Source organism: Dromiciops gliroides, chromosome 1 (genome assembly GCF_019393635.1).
Source record: "Dromiciops gliroides isolate mDroGli1 chromosome 1, mDroGli1.pri, whole genome shotgun sequence".
Classification (NCBI taxonomy): domain Eukaryota; kingdom Metazoa; phylum Chordata; class Mammalia; order Microbiotheria; family Microbiotheriidae; genus Dromiciops; species Dromiciops gliroides.
The window spans coordinates 50,538,007-50,557,477 of NC_057861.1; the positions used below are offsets into that span (position 1 = coordinate 50,538,007).

The following is a 19,471-nucleotide window of genomic DNA, read 5'->3' on the forward strand; positions in this document are numbered from 1 at the left end:
CTTTGCCCAGAAAACAGCAAATGGGGTTATAAAGATTCTAGACACTTCTGAAACAACTCAACTACAAAATTTGTCTCTGCCTAGAGTTCTGAGAGGTTAAGGGCCTTGTCAAAGGTCACACAGCCAGTATGTATCAGGGGCTGGACTTGAACCCAGATCTTCTTGTTTTTGAGGTCAGCTCTCTTGATAAATACTTGTAACTGGTGGTCAGGGAGACAGAGACAAAAACAAAAGCAATCCTCACCCTCAAAGAGGTTTTGATCTCCTAGAGGAATACATGTTAACAAAACACAAACACACAGGATGACCTGGGCAAAAGCCTTAATGACCAAGAAGGAAATGGTTTCCATGGTGAGTGTGTGAGATGTGGACACAGCCTAGGCAAAGACCCAGAAATGGGAGATGGGAGTGCCTAGCTCCTGCCCTCAGCTATTAGAAGTCAGGGATCACATCCCTGTTTCAAGTCTTCTCTTTTTGCAGGCTAGACACCCCCAGTTTCTTCAGTGGATCCTTATGTCCTAATCTCTAGTCTGGTTGCCCTCCTCAGGACATTTGTTTGTCCATGTTCCCCCTAGGACATGGCCCTAGATCTAGCTAGACTCAATACTTTAACTTTCATTTGACCAGGAGAACTAGACAGTACCACCTTCCCACTCCCTTGCCTTTCATAATACAGTTTATGATGGCATCAGATTTTTGGGGGGGTAGAGGAGGGGTTACCATGTTACTGGTATATCCTATTGAATATACAGCTCCCAAGAACCCCAGATCTCCTTCACATTCATTCTTTTCAAAGCCACTCTGACCTCATGCAATTGATTTTTTGAGCCTAAGTGTAGGACTTTACATTCATCCCACTTGAACTTTTATCAGATTCACTTGATATCTGTGAAATGTTGACTAGCTCTAGAAAGGCAGCAGAGCAGGGATTATCTTTACTTGGTAGATAAGGAAACTGGGGCTCATTGAGATCAAGTGACTTGCCCCAGGTCACCAAGCTGATTGGTAGCCGGTAGGGGGTTTGAACTCTTGTCCTCTACCTTCCAATCCAGGGATTTTTCTCCTAACATGCTGAGGGAGAATGGGGGGGGCTCTTTGGCTAATGGGGATGTTCCTTGCACATAGTAGGTGTTTCATACATGTTTGCTGAACTGCACTGGTAGGTTTGTGCTTGGCTTTGGACAATGTGAGGTTGACTGGGTGTGAAAACAGACCAAGATGCACAGGGACAGACAGAAACACACACACAGTCAGGCTGTCAAAGATTTTGTTTTTATCTGAAGTCTACCTTACACACAATAGGTGGAAAAGCAGCCAGGACAGGTAATGAGGCTGGTGGGTGTTTGGGGGATGGGAGGGGACTCTCTCCTCAGGTCTCTCTGCTGAGCCCGGTGGAATGGTGGTCCCCACCTTACCCCACCACACCAGGCAGAGCCATGGGGGAGGCCAGAACAGATGCACCTGCTTGGGGTGGCCTCCCCAAGCCCATAACCAGAGCCCTACAGTGGTCCAGGCCACACCATCCTCCCCAACCACCAACTGGCTCCTTTAGGATCAAAGTTTCTTCCCCTTCCCTCTTAGTCTCCCAAGACAGTGGGGGGTGTCGGTCCTGGCCAGAGAGGCGTAGACCTAGGGAGGAGTGGAAAGGGAAGGAAGGAAAAGCCCTTCACTGAGACCCCAGGCCAGGCCCACCTCACCTCACCTCACCTCACCTCCCCTCACTCTAGGACTGTGGCTTCTGGAGACCTGAGGAATCTCAGTAGTGGCCAGCCTGGACTTGAGAAGTCCCAAGGAAGAAACACAAGGGTGAGAGAGAGACAGGACAGGGAGCTTAGGTGTCATTCTTAGGATTACAGAACGAAGAACTTAGAGCACAACACAATGTTGAGAGGAACCTTAGAACACAGAATACAATGCTGGGAGGATCTTAGAACACAGAACACAATTCTGGGGGGGATCTTAGAATACAGAACACAACACTAGGAGAGACCTTAGAACACAGAACACAATGCTGGGAGGATCTTAGAACACAGAACACAATGCTAGGAAGGACCTTAGAACACAGAACACAATTCTGGGAGGATCTTAGAACATAGATTACAATGTTGAAGCTAAGAGAGAGCTTAGAACATAGAACACAGAATTGTAGAACTGAGAAGGGCCCTTTGAACAGAGAATGTCAGAGCTGGGAGGGCCCTTAGAACCCAGAAGGTCAGAGCTGGGAGGGACCTTAGGACATGTCAGAGGCATGAGAAAACTTGAAAATCTAGTTGAACCTGGTCTCCCCAATTTTATAGTTGGGGAAACTGAGGCCACCAGAGAGGAGATGGCTTGCCCAAGATACACAGTGAGGTAGGGGCAGAGCTAGGCTTAGAACCCAGGCCTCCTAACATGCCCACTACACCAAAAGGCATACCTTTCCCCCCCAACCAGGGGATCCCACTCACTGGAGCAAGCAACCCTTCCCCTTCCCCTCAGTCCTGGGGAAAGGCCAGTCTGAACAGTCAGCACCCCACAGCCTGGATCCTCCCTGGCTAAGCGCCTGGAGAGGTGTGTGTGTGTGTGTGTGTGTGTGTGTGTGTGTGTGTGTGTGTGTGTGTCCAAGTCTTTACTTTAAAAAAAAGTGAGCTACAAAAAAATCTTAAAATCATGTGAGCCAGTGTCAAAATAAATTAAACGGCAGTGTCCAAGGCTCTACTCCGCCCACCCGTGGGGAGCAGGAGGGAAGGTGGGGGAGGATTGCAGTTCCTTTTGTGCTGGCCGTGTCTTCTCTCCCCTCCCCCCTTCCCCCACTTAGGTTGGGGGGAGCAGAAGGCTGGAGTTGGGGCCTGCACCTAGAAATAGTCTGGAAAGGGAGAAGTGCTGGTCTGGGCCCCAGTGGGGGTTCACCTCTGGGCAAAAGCACTCAGTGTCTCAGAAGCAGAGAGGGTTTGCGGGAGTCTAGTCCCCTGGACCCTCCAACAGGAACCCCCTCTACAATATCCCTGGCAATCACCCGGCCTTTGCTTGAAGGCCTCGGGTGACTGAGAGCTCACTCTGTCCCGTACCACTCTTGACCAGCCTTGGTGCTTAGAAAGTTCCCAACACTGGGCTGAACTCCAGCTCCCAGAGACTTCCTTTCTCCCCTCCCTCCCCAATATACCCTGTTCCCACTTCTTCCTCAATGGCCCATTTTTCTCGCCTTTGCAGGGGGGGGGGGTTGGGGGAGGTCGGGAACAGCCCAGGTCCTTAAGACAGAGCTCTTGGGGGTGAGCCACTCTTTCTCCTGTCCCAGGGGCTGTGCACTGAGGGAGGGTACCTGGTCCTCACCAATGGGCAGACAGTGCCCTTCATGGCTCCTCCATGGAAGGCACCAGCTACTCTCAGCTATCCAGATGTTGGCAGAGGGCCACGAGCTGGCGGGAAGGGCCAACACACAGGGCAAGGGCCAAACTTTCTAAGGCCAGGGTTCGAAACCATCTTGATTATAGGGTCTCGAACTGGAAAGGGCCTCTGAGATTCAACCCATATTTTTTTACAAGCTGAGGAAAACGGATCCAGAGGCCTCCTAGGACCCCCTGGCCCTGCTGAAGAAGAAGGCCACTCATCCCCTAAGCAGAAATCTGACTTCTAGATTCTATCTGCTTGGATACCTCCACCAGACAGGGAGGCTCACTTCCTTTTAAGTCAGCTCATCCCAATGCTGGATGGCTGTGTTAGAAAGCTATTTTTCATTTTCTTTTTTCAATTTCTTTCCGCAGTCTCAAAGGCTGTTTCCTCCCACCCAAGGGACTCCAGCCACCTGACTTCCTTCCATCTTTCCCCTAGCTCTGGGGAACTGTAGTGATGCCAGGAGACTGGCCAGATCTAGACCAAGCACCCCACCTCTACTCTGGGCCCCAGCTCTGGGATGTTTTCTCATGTTTTTAGTTGTTTGGATCAGGGGTTTGGGGGGATCACAGAGGGGGGAGAGGGGAGAGTTGGGAGGGGGATTTATGGATATAATCCCTCCCACCCCACCCCAAGTCCTGTGTGGGAAGTGGTTCCGGGCCTGGAGGGGAGAGGGCAGCCGTGCCCGTTACGTTCCCAGGGGGTAGAGCGTCAGGTTGCCTTCGTGATCCACAGCGCCGTCGCCCTCCTGCAGGCTCTTGGGCCTGGCCTGGGTCAGCGTCCTCTCATTGTCCAGGGCCACAGGCTCCTGGGGCCGCCTCCTCTCCCCCTCGGGCCTGGCCTCCTCCTCGGGAGACGGCGGCTCCACCTCAGCTGATTCCGAGTCATCCGTGGCCAGCGTCTTGGAGTCGCTGCTGCTGTTCTCTTCCTCCCCTTCCTCGGCCTGGCTCCCGGGCCCTTCGGCCTCCGAGTCCAGCTCTCCGTCTTCCTCTTCCAGGGTCAGCTCGAACTGGAACTTGTCAGCAGCCCCACCCCCCTTGGCCAGGGGGGCCTCCGGGCCACCCCCTCTGCTGCTGTCTGGGCTCCTCGGAATCATGCTCTGGTACCATTCTCGATTGTCCTCTAGAGTGTCCAGGATCTCCTGCGCGTCTGGGTGTACCAGGTCAGCCCAGGTCTCCCACAGCGGGTGGGCGATGTAGTCAATGAAACCCACCTGGGGAGAGGGGTTGACCATGTTGGCAGGGGGGCCCCCGACTGTACCCCTCCCTGCAAAGCCTCTCCCGCCCCCCGAAGCCCATGACCATCGCAGGGACAGGGCCATGTTAGACCCAACTTGGGCATCTCCTGCGGCAAGGCAGCATGGGTACCCATCCCTCCCTCTGTGGAGGGAACACTCTAACCTGGGACTTCTCCACAGAGGCTGTGTGCTTATCACACATGGGGCTGATCTCGATGCCCTTTTCTCGTTCCCGGTCTCCTTGCTGGAAGAACTCCACCATGATCCGATCTGTCCACTGGCGGTACAGCTCCAGGGGCTTGGTGGGGTTGCTGAGGTCGGCACAGTGCACCATGTTCTGCAGGACCTGAGGGGGCAGGTGGGGGCCAAGAGAGGGCAGGGACCCAGTCAAGGTCAAACAGCCTTCTCTGACTGGCTGGACCCTGCACTACTCCCCTCCCCCCACCATATGATGATAAGAACAATACTATTTAAATAACAGTGAGGTGCTGTGTCACTGAGACCTGGGTTCAAGTCCCTGCTGTTGGCATTCAGAAGCCCTGGGCAGGACTAAGGTCAAATCTCAGCCTTTCAGGGTCCCAGGCAAACTCTGACCCTTTAAGTTACAAGGCAGATGCCAGCCAGAATTGGCAGAGGGGATCTCTTCTGAAATCCTCAGCACCCACTTCGGCCTCAGGGGCCTTTCTCCTTCCCCTGGAAGCCCACCCTTCCTGGGGCCTTCTCACACAGAAAGTACGGACATGCTGTCCCTTTGAGCCCTTCCTCTGATTGGATGATTCCCCCTAGAATCCTCACTGTAAGGAAAGTCCCCAGCGCAGGAATGGCCCATTCCAGACCTTCCAGACTTTCTCTTGGGCACCTCCCTACCCCACTGATCTTCTTTTTCTTCTTCTTTTTTTGGTGAGGCAATTGGGGTTAAGTGACTTGCCCAGGGTCACACAGCTAGTAAGTGTCAAGTGTCTGAGGCCAGATTTAAACTCATCCAGCATCCAGGGCCAGTGCTCTATCCACTGCGCCACCTAATTACCTCTTCCTCCTCCTTTTAAGATTTTTGTCTTTCCCCCATTAGAACGTGAGCTTGTATTTGTGTTCCCAACACACTGCCCAGATCTTGGGTGGGTTGTTGATGCTTAAGAGATGGTTGCTGACTGGTTGACAGTGGAATCAAGGGCTCAGATTAACAACCACAAGAGCAACATAAACAGCAGCAGCAGCAGCAACAACAGAAGTGATGAGAAGCAGTGCCAGTGAGAACCCTGTCTCAGGCAATGAGCCCAGACAAGAAACCTCTGGTTCCTCATTGAGAGAGTGGGGGTTGCTGGACCCCCCACCCCGGGACATACATTTGACTTACAATTACCGCGGTTAAAACAGCAGCTGCTGCAGCAGCAAAGGTGCCCATGGGGAAGGGAGGAGAATGAGCATTTCTATTGTGTCTACTCTGAGGTGCTTCTTACAAATATTATTTCACTTCATCCTTACAACCCCCTCCCTGGGAGGCAGGTGCTCTATCTCTATTTTAAAGTTCAGGAAAATGAGGCAAACAGAGGTTAAATGACTTGCCTAGGGTTCACTGATAGTAAGTGCCCAAGTCTGGACTGGAAGTCAGGTCTTCCTGACTCCATGCCCAGGGCTCTGCACCCACCTACCCTCTGTCAGTATTCAGGAGAAAAGCCATGAAGGTAGCTCAGTGGTGTGAGCAGAGCACAGGGTGCAGTTATCAGGAGATACCTGGATTTTAGTACTGTTTCCGACTTTGCCCTTCTGTGTGACCTTGGGGTAGTCACTTAACTTTTCTGGGCTGAAGTCCATCCAACTGGGAACCTATATACCTGTCTTGCAGCTTCCCAAATAGCTCCTCCCCCCTTCCCAGGGGGCTGACCTGAGGAACCAGCAGCAAGATAACGGATGGGAAAGTAGTTGGGAGAAATAAAAGGCACCAAGAACTGGGTCCCCTAGCAGGATTCCATCCATCTGGCGCTAACCATTGCCCTGGCTCACTTGGCAAGGCAACAGAATCCCAGAGTTGGAAGTGACCTTTGGGGGCAGCTAAGTGGTACAGTAAAGCACCAGCCCTGGATTCAGGAGGACCTGAGTTCAATTCTGGCCTCAGACACTTGACCCATACTAGCTGTGTGACTCTGGGCAACCCTCATTGCTTTGAAAAAACAAACAAACAAAAAAGTGACGTTAGAGGTCATCTGCTCCAATCCCTGGGTGAATAGGAATCCCTTCTCCACATCCCCAACAAGTAGATGTCAGCCTACACCACCCAGCTGTCAAAATGATTTTCCTTACATGCTGATCTGGTCATTTCACTCTCCTACTCTATCAACTTCAGTGGCTCCTGGGATTAAACAGAAACTTATCTACAGATATCTATATATATATCTATCTATATCTACATACATATATCTATAGAAATATAGATAGATAGATAGATAGATAGATAGATAGATAGATAGATAGATAGATAGATAGATCTACACATAGATATCTATAGATCTATATAAAGCATCCAGGGCTGGTGCTTTATCTACTGCACCACCTAGCTGCCCCATGCCTGGACTATTGCTATAGGTTGCTAGTGGGGCTGCCCACCTCCAGGCTCTCCCCACACTAGGCCACCCTCCACTCAAATGTCAAAGTGATTTTCCTAACGTTCAGGCCTAATGTCAGACCTCCTCCTCTCCCTCACTCAATAAGCTCCTGTGGCTCCCTATCACCCCTAGGCTCAAATGGAAAATCCTCTGTTTGGCTTCCAAAGCCCTTCATAACTTGGTCTCTCCCTCCCTGTCCAGTCTTCTTAGTCCATGTACTCTGTGGTCCAGTGGCCCTGACCTCCTTACAGTTCCTTACACGAGCTATCTTCCAACTCTGGTTACCTTCTCCTGCTGTCCCCCCTGCCTGGAATGCTCTCTCTTCATTCCTTCTTCCAGCTTCCTTCAGGTCTCAGCTAAAGCCCTGCTTGCACACAAAGCCTTCTCCAACTCCTCCCTTTCTGGGAGGCAATCGGGGTTGCCCAGGGTCACACAGCTAGTAAGTGTCTGAGACTGGATTTGAACTCAGATCTTCCTGACCCCAGGCCTGGCACTCTATCCAATGTGCTGCCTAGTGGCCATATAAGGTATTTAAGTATATATCTATATCTATATATTTTTATATATTATATATAGAGAATATATATAAGTATATGAGTTAATAAATATATAAGCATATTATTCTGCAGGGCGTCTGGGTGGCACAGTGAATAGAGTGCCAGACCTGGAATCAGGAACTCATCGTCCTGAGTTCAAATCTGGCCTCAGACACTTAGTAGCTGTGTGACCCTGGGCAAGTCACTTAACCCTCTTTGCCTCAGTTTCTTCATCTGTAAAATGAGCTGGAAAAAGAAATGGCAGACTTCTCCAGTATCTTTGCCAAACCCCAAATGGGGTCACGAAGAGGAGCATGGCTGAGAACAACCGAACAACAAAAATCTATCTATGCCACACAGATTTCTCTCTTTATACACATACATGTTTATTTTTTCTCCCACTAGAATGGAAGGGGACTTTGTCTTTGTCTTTATATCCTTGGGGCCTAGTAATGTGCCTGGTATACACAGTAGGCACATAATAAATACTTGCTGGCCAAATGAGTCTGTCTGAAGACCCTGGATACCTGGGGGCTCATCACCTCACAGGGAGGTCTACTTTCTTGGGGTCCAGCTTTCATTATGAAGGCTTTCCTCGCTTTTTTTTGGGGGGGGGTGAGGCAATTGGGGTTAAGTGACTTGCCCAGGGTCACACAGCTAGTAAGTGTCAAGTGTCTGAGGCCGGATTTGAACTCAGGTCCTCCTGACTCTAGGGCTGGTGCTCCATCCACTGTGCCACCCAGCTGCCCCATCCTCACCTTTCTCTAAAACCTGCCTCCTTGTAACTCCCCACTCCTCCTCCTGCCCTCAGGGGCCAAGTAGAACAAATGTGATCCCTCTCGGGCATGAAGGCAGGGGCAGGGGTGGGAGGGGAAGGGCTGAGGCCGCTGGGATGGCTGCCCACCTGGATCCGGTCGGAGTAGTTGTCCAGCAACAGGACACCCAAGCTCGTCACCTTCTTTGTCTCCACCATGGTCTTCAGGTCGGCCAGCAGGTTCATATGTTTAGACATGTCCGTGGCCAGCACCTGCCAAGGGAGGGCAGAATAGGGAGAAGTGGTGCCTTAGTTTGGCCCAGGCCCAGGCTCCTGGTGCAGGCTGGGCCCCACAGAGCTGCAGCAGTTTCCTCTCCTAGATCCGGCTCTAGCAAGGGGCCCTGGTAGCTTTCCAGTGTTCTTAACCTCAACAAGACAGCGCCACAGAGCTGGGAGGGCCATCAGCGGAAAGAATGTGCCAGAGGTCCTTAGGATAGAAAACACAGGGTTAGAGTTGGGAGGGCCCTTAGAACACAGGATGTCAGAGCTGGGAAGGCTCCTGGAACATAGAACATAGAACATCAGAGCTGTGAGAGACCCTTAGAACACAGAACATCAGAGCTAGGAGGGCCCTTACAACACAGAACACAAAAACACCAGTGCTAGGAGGGCCCTTACAACAAAGAACACAGAATTCCAGAGCTAGGAGGGTGCTTAGAACACAGAACATCAGAGCTAGGAGGGTCCTTAGAACACAGAATGAAGAACATCAGAGCTAGGAGGGCCCTTAGAATCCAGACTGCTGGAGCCCGGAATGCCCTGAGAACACAGAAATCAGGTGCTCAGGGCTGGGAGGGTCTTCCTTCCTATGGATGGAGACACTGAGCGGCAGAGATGGCACGGGATTGTGTCGGGGTCCGTTGGCCCACCCAAGCTGGGCTCTGTCAGCCGCCCTCCCCGCCCCAGGCCCTCTCACCATGTCAATGACCATCTTGCGCAGGCTCTGCCGCTGCTTGGCGCTCAGGTTCTGAAAGATGTCACAATTGTCTTCCTGGAGCAGCTTGAAGCCCACGGCGAGGTGGTGGTTCTCCAGAACGGAAGCATCGTTGTACATGAGGGCCAGCTCCGAGTCTGAGACATGTGGGGGCAGTACAGGGGCGCCAGCGTTACCAATCCAGCAAGGTTTGGCGCTCAGGGCCTGGGGCGGGGAGCCTGGAGACTCAAATTCGGGTCCCCGATCCCACCACTAACTTGCTGTGTAACCTTGGGTAAGTCTACTCCTTTCTCTGAGCCTCAATTTTCCTTGAATGGGGCTGGGAATGTCCTATCATTCCCTGGGGGTAAATCTTTTTGTGTTTTTTTTTTGGGAGGGTGGGGCAATGAGGGTTAAATGACTTGCCCAAGGTCACACAGCTAGTGTCAAGTGTCTGAGGCTGGATTTGAACTCAGGTCCTTCTGAATCCAGGGCTGGTACTTTATCTACTGTGCCACCTAGCTGCCCCTGCTGGGGGTAAATCTTAAAGGTGATCGATTACTTTTACTGTTATCATTGCTGTTGGTTTGGTCCAGAGAACTTGCCCCAAATCACTCCAACGCTGTGGAAACACCCTCCCTGATACAAGTTGGCAACAGTTCTCTTAAGGTGCTAGGTCACTGAGGCCTTTTGAGGGAAAGACTTTACCAACAAAATAGTGTTTGTGATCATCTAGAATTATTGTGCAATTATTAACCAAAAATATATAAAGCTTTGGATAATTATGTAACATAATATGTAGGGGTTAAAGGGACTTGCCCAGGGTCACAGAGGTGTCAGAGGTAGGATTTGAACCCAGGTCTCCGTGTCTCCAACTCTGACCTGAGTTTGAATTCTGCCTCAGATGCTTACTAACTGTGTGACCAAAGGCAGGTCACCTCAACCTCTCCCAGCCTCAGTTTCTTCATCTTTAAAATGGAGACAATAATAGCACCTAGGGGCAGCTGGGATAGAGCATTGGGCCTGGAATCTGGAGGACCTGAGTTCAAATCTGGCCTCAGACACTTACTACCTGTGTGACCCTAGGCAAGTCACTTCACCCTGTTTGCCTCAGTTTCCTCATCTGTAAAATGAACTGGAGAAGGAAATGGCAAACCACTTCAGTATATTTGCCAATAAAACCCCAAATGGGCTGGTGAAAGAGTCAGATAGGAGTAAATGAACAACAGCAGCAGCAGCAAATAGCACCTGCCTCCCTGGATTATTCTGAGGGCCAAATGAGATATATTTAAAGCACTTTGTAAACCTCAAAATGCCATATAAGATAGGTTGATGATGATGTGTTCATGGGCAAGTTATTTAACCACTTTAAGCCTCAGTTTCCTTATCCATAAAATAGACACATCTGCACTACCTACCCCACAGGATTGTTGTGAGGAAGTGTTGTGCAAACTGTAAAAGCACTACAGAGATGTCTCCTGTCCTTGCTGTTATTATCGTCTTGTGGGTTTTTTTTGTTTGTTTGGTTTTTTTGGCGGGGCAATGAGGGTTAAGTGACTTGCCCAGGGTCACACAGCTAGTAAGTGTCAAATGTCTGAGGCTGGATTTGAACTCAGGTCCTCCTGAACCCAGGGCTGGTGCTTTATCTACTGCACCACCTAGCTGCCCCCTGTTACTGTTATTATTATCAGAAGCAGCATGGAATGTGAACACAGAGCCAGCCTTAGGATCTGCAAGACCCAGGTCCTGCTCCTGACCTTAGAAGGTCACTTAACCACACAGGGTTCTAGATGTCCTCTGCCCACCTCACCTGGGAGCTTCCTGGGCCAATGGAACTGAGAACAAAGGATTTAGAGCTGTGGTCCAGCCCTCTCATTTTACAGATGGGAAAACTGAGGCTCTGCGGGTCTGGTCCCTATCCTCTATGCTACTTTTTCCTCTATGCTTTAAGGTTTCTTCCAGGTCTAACAATACATGTGCATGGCTCTGGAGTGGGCCGCTCGGACGGACAGACAAAGATGGACAAGACGTGGTCCCATCTGCCTGGGAGCTCACCCAGGCTGGGGGTGGTGAGGGAGGGGTAACCAAGACAAGGCCACATAGACCTATTATGGAGGACAGACCAAGGGGGTCCAACTCAGGGGTATCAAACTCAAAGAGAAATGAGGAGACCACAAATCCACACAGAAGCAGCCCTGGGGCTGCGGATTGACTTAGTTATAAAATGTAACATTGTTTTACTGTGTTTTTATTTATGTTATTCAGTATTTCCCAATTATATATATATATTTTTTGAGGCAATCAGGGTTAAGTGATTTGCCCAAGGTCACACAGCTAGTAAGGGTCAGAGCCTGGATTTGAACTCGGGGCCTCCTGACTCTAGGTCTGGCTCTCTAAGCACTATGCCACCTAGCTGAGCCCCTAATTATATTTTGGTTTTGGTGAGGCAATTGGGGTTAAGTGACTTGCCCAGGGTCACACAGCTAGTAAGTGTTAAGTGTCTGAGACCGGATTTGAACTCAGGTCCTCCTGAATCCAGGGTCGGTGCTCTATCCACTGCGCCACCTAGCTGCCCCCCCAATTACATTTTAATCTGTTTGGGGCTACACTGGGAGGTGTGTGTTTGCCTCCTATGCTTTGGAGGACCCTCCATCTGGGGAGATCACAAAAGGCCTCCTGGTGAAGGAGGCCTTGAAGCTAGGCCTTGAATGACAAGTCAGAATTGGACAGGCAGAGACCAGGAGGGAATGACATGAGAAAAGGCACGAAGTGGGGAAAGCTGTGGGGCTGTCTGGAGGAAGTGGAGTAGCCCAATTTGTCGAAAACATCTAGTCTGAACCTCCTTATTTTATGGAGGCTAAAAGCCAGGCTGGCATAGTGTTCACCAGTGAGCCTCAGTTTCTCCCTATGTGTATTGAGCAGCACAATCTCTGAGATCCCTTCCACCTTGAAATCCTACAATCCCACAAAACCCAGAGAAGGGAAGGAACTCTCCCGTGGTCACACAGCAAACCAGAGGCAGATCTAAAACTCAAACCCAGGGCTTCCAGTCCCTGGCCCAGAGCTCTTTAGGTGTCACGGGGAAGGGCAGTTTCTTCCTGGGCTCCAGGTGTCCCTTCTCCTCCCCTCTCCTCTCCAACCTAGGCCCAAACTTGTTCTAGGGTCTTGGGCTGCCTTGGGGCCCAGCCTCAGCCCCCACTCACTGGTGTTGATCAGAAACTGGTTGGAGACCCCGGGGTGATCCACGTCATGGATGGCACTGGCGAAGATGGCGGCCAGGATTTCCAGGTCGGTGAAGACAGCCTTGAGACAGATACAGGGTTATTGGCAGGGGCGATGGCGGGGAATGGACAGGGAGAGAACCCAAACGCACTGTGGAATCCAGATGTGTGAAAGCAGTGCCCAGGGCCACCAGAACAGCTAGGCCGGGGTCCCCTCTGCCCTCTCTAGTTCTGGGGCCTCTGTCCCAGCTGGGCCCAGGGACAAGCTGGGAGTAAGGGAGGGGATGAGCATTTATTAAGCATCTATTTGCCCCACCCTGTGCTAAATAGGATCTTAGTGGCCTCAGGAGCTGGCTCACTCAGGCTGGGCTCCGGGCTCCCCCTGCCCCTTGTACCCGAACCTCAAGCGCTGGGGTGGACAGGAGCACATGGGTAGACTGGGCCACGTCTGCTGCGTGGATGCTGTTGTGATAGGCCACATCAGCATGGTAATGATCCTCCAGTGTCAGCAGGTAGGTGACCAGGGTGTCTGCCGGGATTTGGAAGGTTTTTAGCAGGTCCCGTTCCTGGATGTGGAAAGAAAACTGAGTCAGAGGTTTTGGAGTTGGAAGGTCCCTAGAGATCAGCTGGTCCAAATTTCCCATTTTACAGATGGGGAAACTGAGACCCATAAAGGTCACAGAATCACAGGAGGGGATTGTGGAGCTCAAGGGGTCTGAAGCCCTCGTGTGAGAGATGAGAAAACTGAGGCCTTGCATGAGGGCTGAGAGGTCCAGGCACCAGGATCCTGAGTCCAGCCAGCACTCAGCCCATGCCCGGACTGCACAAGTTTAAATCTATAGATAGGGACCCATATGTAACAACCACTTAAGAAATTGTCGCCACTGGTGATCCCAATGTTCTGCATTGTCTCAAGAGAGAATGAGCTCCCAATCCCTGGAATTATTCAGACTGAGACTAGATGAGGGCTTGTGAGGGCGGAGGTAGGAGAAGGGATTCCTACACAGGAAGGGAGTTGGGTCTAGAGAGCTCAGAGCTGACACAAAGACTAGGTGAGGAAGGGACAAGGCCACTGGGAGGTAGAGCAAGTCCAAGGGCCCATACCTGAAAGATGCTATACATGATGGCTGTCAGCGGGCGGTTCCCAGAGAGCTCAGCTACCTTGAATACATCCAGACCCCACCTGTTTGTGTCTTTCAGCTCCTGGCGGGAGAGAGAGAGAGAGAGAGAGAGAGATGTGCATGTGTGTGTGTGTGTGTGTGTATGTGTGTGTGAGAGAGAGAGATACAGAGACAGACACACCGAGACAGAGACACACCGAGACAGAGACACACAGATACAGAGACAGAAAGACAGAGACAGAGAAAGACAGAAAGAGACAGAGAAAGACAAAGACAGAGAGACAGACACACAGAGACAAAGAGAGAGAAAGAGAGACAGAAACAGAGACAGAGATAGAAAGACAGAGAGATACAGAGATAGAGAGAGAGACAGAGATAGAAATAGAGAGAGACAGAGAGACAGAGACACAGACAGACAGACAGAGGTGAGAGAGATTTAAAAAACAATGAATTGTGGAAGGGGGAAAGGGACCCACATGTACAAAAATATTTATAGCTGCTCTTTACATGGTGGCAAGGAATTGGAAGTTGAGGGGGTGCCCATCAATTGGGGAATGGCTGGACAAGTTGTGGTATATGAATACAATGGAATACTATTGTGCTCTAAGAAATGATGAGCAGGAGGAGTTCAGAGAAACCTGGAGGTTCTTACGTGAGCTGATGAGTGAGATGAGCAGAACCAGAACATTGTACACAGTATCATCAACATTGAGTGTTGATCTACTGTGATGGACTATATTCTTCTCACCAATGCAATGGTACAGAAGAGTTCCAGGGAACTCATGATGGAAGATCTCCAAATCCAAGAAAAAAAAAAAAGAACTGTGGAGTATAGATGCTGAATGAACCATACTATTTCTTTTGTTTTTGGTGCTGTTGATTTTTTCTATTTTGAGGTTTTTCATCAGTGCTCTGATTTTTTCTCTTATAACATGACTAATGCAGAAATAGGATTAATGTTATGTGTATATATGTATATGTATATATATATATGTATATATGTATACACACACACACACACACACATATATATATAAAACCTATATCAGATTACCTGCTGTCTAGGGGAGGGGGAAGGGAGGGAGAAAAATATGAAATTGTAAAGCTTGTATAAACAAAAGATGAGAACTATCTTTACATGTAATGGAAAAAAAGTACTTTATTAATTTAAAAACAAAACAAAACAAACCCAATGAATTGGGGGCAGCTAGGTGGCACAGTGGATAGAGCACCGGCCCTGGATTCAGGAGTACCTGAGTTCAAATCCGGCCACTTGACACTTACTAGCTGTGTGACCCTGGGCAAGTCACTTAACCCCCACTGCCCCCCCCCAAAAAACCAAAAAACAATTAGAGATCTAGTCCAATACCTTTATTTCACAGATGGAGAAACTGAGGCCCAGAGAAGTTAAGCGAATGATCTGCCTCAGGTCACATTAAGTACATAAGGTGGAAAACAGGGATTCAAACTCAGATTCCAACTTCAGGGCTCTGACCACTACATTTGGCAACTCTACCCTAGCAGAGAGAGTTGCCCCACAGAGGAGGGAGAGGAGGCTTCCTGGTCCAGTTCCCTGCCTGCCTATAATCTGACCCCCTGAGATGCAAGGCAGGCTCTTCCTGGCCTGCACTTCACCTGCTACTAGCCAGTGACTTTGGGCTCTTCCTTTTATAGAGTCTCTTGGGAGAACGTTGGGACTGGAAGGATTTGGGAGCACACAGCACCCAAGGGACCATGACCCTTCTCCCCAGCCCAACACACCTTCGCCAGTAGTGTTTCATGGTCGGTCTTAACACCAAATCTTGGAATGGCGGTTGCTGAGAAGCTGGAACCGTGCGTCAGTTTTCGAACGCCGCTGATCTGAGACATCGGCCCCTCCTCCTCCTTCTCCCTCTCCTTCGCCGGCATGGAGGGGAGTTCCACCTCATGCTGCTTATCTGAAGGAAGGAAGTAGGTGTGTGGTCCAGGGTGAGCACCTGGGCATCCCCTGTTACCACTGTAACGCCGTCTTCAGATAAATTTTGATTGAGTTAGTTTGTTTTTACATGGCTTACATTTACCATTACATCCATTCCCCTCCCTCCAAGTATCCTTTATAACAAATATTTTTTTAAATCAGCAAAAACAATTAAGACACTAAAAAAAAAATCTGACAAAATCTGCCATGTTCCACATCTGAGGCCCCTCCCCCTACCATCCCCCAACCTCTTGAAATAGGCTCTTTTGGGGGGGGGGCAATGAAGGTTAAGTGACTTGCCCAGGGTCACACAGCTAGTAAGTGTCAAGTGTCTGAGGTCGGATTTGAACTCAGGTCTTCCTGAATCCAGGGCTGGTATTCTATCCACTATGCCACCTAGCTGCCGCCCCTCCTGTAATAGGCTTTTTTGTTGTTGTTGTTGTTGTTGTTTTTAGTGAGGCAATTGGGGTTAAGTGACTTGCCCAGGGTCACACAGCTAATAAGTGTTAAGTGTCTGAGGCCGGATTTGAACTCAGGTACTCCTGACTCCAGGGCCGCTGCTCTATCCACTGCGCCATCTAGCTGCCCCTGTAATAGGCTCTTAATTGGGTCTTACTGCCTGCATTCCTTCCTCTCCATTCCTTCTTTCACACAACTGCCTAAGTAATTTCCCTGAAGCACAAGTGTAACTGTTACCTCCTATGAACTCCAGTAGCTCCCTATTACCTCTAGGATCAAATATAATCTTTTTGGTTTCATTCTACCCAGTCTTTCCCACTTTAGTTCATATTATTTCTCTTTTCTTACTCTATTAACCAGTCATAATAGCTAGCAGGGTGCTTTACAAATATTCTCTCATTTAATCCTCACAAGAGGTAGGTGCTATTTTGATTCCCATTTTTCAGAAAAGGAAACCAAGGCAGATAGAGGCTAAAAGACTTGCCCAGGGTCTCCCACAGCTCATAAGTGTCTGAGGTTGGATTTTGAACTCTGGTCTGTGCACTATGGTGCCCCCTAGTATCCACCCACCTGGTCTTGCTGCACCTAGTGAGATGCTAAACTCTGCTCCAGTAACTCTTTCTCTATGAAGCCTTTTCTGGCCTTACCCCTGCCAGCTACTGCTCTCCTCCCCAGATTTTATCCCATATCAGTTTTGTGTACACTTTATTGTGTATGTGTCCTTGAGGACAGGCATTGTTCCATTTTTGTCTTGTCTCTCCAGTACCTAGGCCAGCAGGTGCCAGGAATGTTGTAGACACATAGTAAATGCTTGCGTGGATTGATGGACAGTGTCCAACCTGAACTCAACTCCTCAGAGCCCAGATTCCATTCCATTCTATATTTACCAAGTGACTTCCAAGTGCATGGTACTAGGTGCTGGGGATACAGAGACAAAAATTGTTAACCTTTCAGGACCTCAGTTTCTTCATCTGTTAAATGAGAGGACTGGAATGAATGGCCTCTGTGGTCCGTTCCAACTGTAGGCCTACGACTAATCCTCTGGGTCCCTATTCTTGGGGGCCCTATTTACTTCAGAAAGCAGGAGAGATATAACACATAGGTGTGCACACATATAAGAGATTATTGTTTGTCCTTCATGCCTGAAGGGGACCAAAATGACATCATGAAGTCAGCACCAATGCTCAGAAGGCTCTTCTACACGTCAAGCATGAATAGCTTGTATGAACATTCAGGATGGAGAGATCTCTAAATTTGCATATCTCGCATTTCTTTGAGCTACTTTTATTCTGCAACATACAAGAAATACAAAGGTAATTTGAGGAAAAAAAGGGAATCCAGGAAGGCATCAGAGAGGAGACAACACCTGAAGGATAAGAAGGATTCTGCAAGGCAGAGAAAGAGTGGCGAGGCGAACAGCCTGTGCGGAGACACAGAGATAGGAGACACCATAAGCTGCTGAATTTGGGAAATGGTCTGAATGTAGACTTTGTGATGGGGACTGCTAAGAATTTATCCTGGAAACATTAGTGGGACCCAGATTGGGAAAGGTCTTAAATACCAGGCCAAAGAATTTGTATTTTTGGCCTAGAAGCAACCTAGAGGGACCCAGTGAAGATTTTTGAGGAAGGGAATAACCTGGTCAGGCCTTAAGAAGATGATTTTGGCAGTTGCTTGGGTGACAGACTGGAGATGAGGCGAGCTGGGACAGCAGTTAAGAGGCGCCCCTGATCGGTAAGTCCCTAGCCTAGAATGCCATTTCATGAGGGGTCCTAGCCCCCATCACTTCACTTTAGCCTCAACTCTCTCCCAGACCCTCCACCTCATTGACAGTTGCCTTTGCTACCAGCCCCGTCTTTGAATCCTCAGTGCTTAGCATTGTGCTTGGCATACAGCAAGTGCTTAATTTCTAATTTATTTTTTATTTTTTCCCCTGTCTTTTCTGAATAGAATTTTATTTTATTTTTTTAAATTAATAAAGTATTTTATTTTTTTTCCTGTTACATGTAAAGATAGTTCTCAACTTTTGTTTATACAAGCTTTACAATTTCAGATTTTTCTCCCTCCCTCCCCTCCCTCCCCCCTCCCCTAGACAGCAGGTAATCTGATATAGGTTATATCTATATATATACACACACATAATAACATTAAACATATTTCTGCATTAGTCATGTTATAAGAGAAAAGAAATCAGAGCAATGATGGAAAACCTCAAAATAGAAAAAAAACCAACAGCATCAAAAACAAAAGAGATAGTATGGTTCATTTAGCATCTATACTCCACAGTTCTTTTTTTTTTTTTTTTCCTGGATTTGGAGATCCTCTTCCATCACGAGTTCCCTGGAACTCTTCTGTACCATTGCATTGGTGAGAAGAATATAGTCCATCACAGTAGGTCAACACTCAATGTTGATGATACTGTGTACAATGTTCTTCTGGTTCTGCTCATCTCACTCAATTAGAATTTTATTTTCCAAAATATATGTAAAAACAAATTTTGACATCAATTTTTTAAAAAACTTTGTGTTCATGGAATACTATTGTGCTGTAAGAAATGATGAGCAGGAGGAGTTCAGAGAAACCTGGAGGGTCTTGTGTGAGCTGATGATGAGTGAGATGAGCAGAACCAGAAGAACATTGTACACAGTATCATCAACATTGAGTGTTGATCTACTGCGATGGACTATATTCTTCTCACCAATGCAATGACACAGAAGAGTTCCAGGGAACTCGTGATGGAAGAGGATCTCCAAATCCAAGAAAAAAAAAAAAGAACTGCGGAGTATAGATGCTGAATGAACCATACTATCTCTTTTGTTTTTGATGCTGTTGTTTTTTTTCTATTTTGAGGTTTTTCATCATTGCTCTGATTTTTTTCTCTTATAACATGACTAATGCAGAAATATGTTTAATGTTATTATGTGTGTATATATATATATAACCTATATCAGATTACCTGCTGTCTAGGGGAGGGGGGAGGGAGGGGAGGGAGGGAGAAAAATCTGAAATTGTAAAGCTTGTATAAACAAAAGTTGAGAACTATCTTTACATGTAACGAAAAAAAAAATAAAATACTTTATTAATTAAAAAAAACAACAAAAAATAACTTTGTGTTCCAACTTCTGTTCCTCCCTCCCTTCCCACCCCCCACCCACAAGAACTCAAGAAATTCAAAATAAGTTCTACATGAGTAGTCATGGAAAACAATACCACATTAGCTAGGTTGTGAGAGAAAACAGTCAAA

The 19,471-nt window shown here is 48.6% G+C and overlaps 1 protein-coding gene across 5 annotated transcripts in view; it reads right to left on the reverse strand.

The window, feature by feature from the left end:
- Positions 1 to 1,250: 1,250 nt before the first annotated feature.
- PDE4C (phosphodiesterase 4C) overlaps positions 1,251 to 19,471 on the reverse strand; it is a 60,718-nt gene continuing 42,497 nt past the window's right edge. For all 5 annotated transcript variants that reach the window (XM_043978118.1, XM_043978119.1, XM_043978120.1 and 2 more), the window contains 8 exons: positions 15,573 to 15,748; positions 13,795 to 13,893; positions 13,092 to 13,256; positions 12,673 to 12,772; positions 9,473 to 9,627; positions 8,647 to 8,769; positions 4,770 to 4,952; positions 1,251 to 4,582 (listed from right to left, as the gene is read on the reverse strand). In XM_043978118.1, coding sequence (XP_043834053.1) covers positions 4,058 to 4,582; positions 4,770 to 4,952; positions 8,647 to 8,769; positions 9,473 to 9,627; positions 12,673 to 12,772; positions 13,092 to 13,256; positions 13,795 to 13,893; positions 15,573 to 15,748 — 1,526 coding nt within the window. In that variant the 3' untranslated portion in view covers positions 1,251 to 4,057. The remainder of the gene's footprint in view (positions 4,583 to 4,769; positions 4,953 to 8,646; positions 8,770 to 9,472; positions 9,628 to 12,672; positions 12,773 to 13,091; positions 13,257 to 13,794; positions 13,894 to 15,572; positions 15,749 to 19,471) is intronic.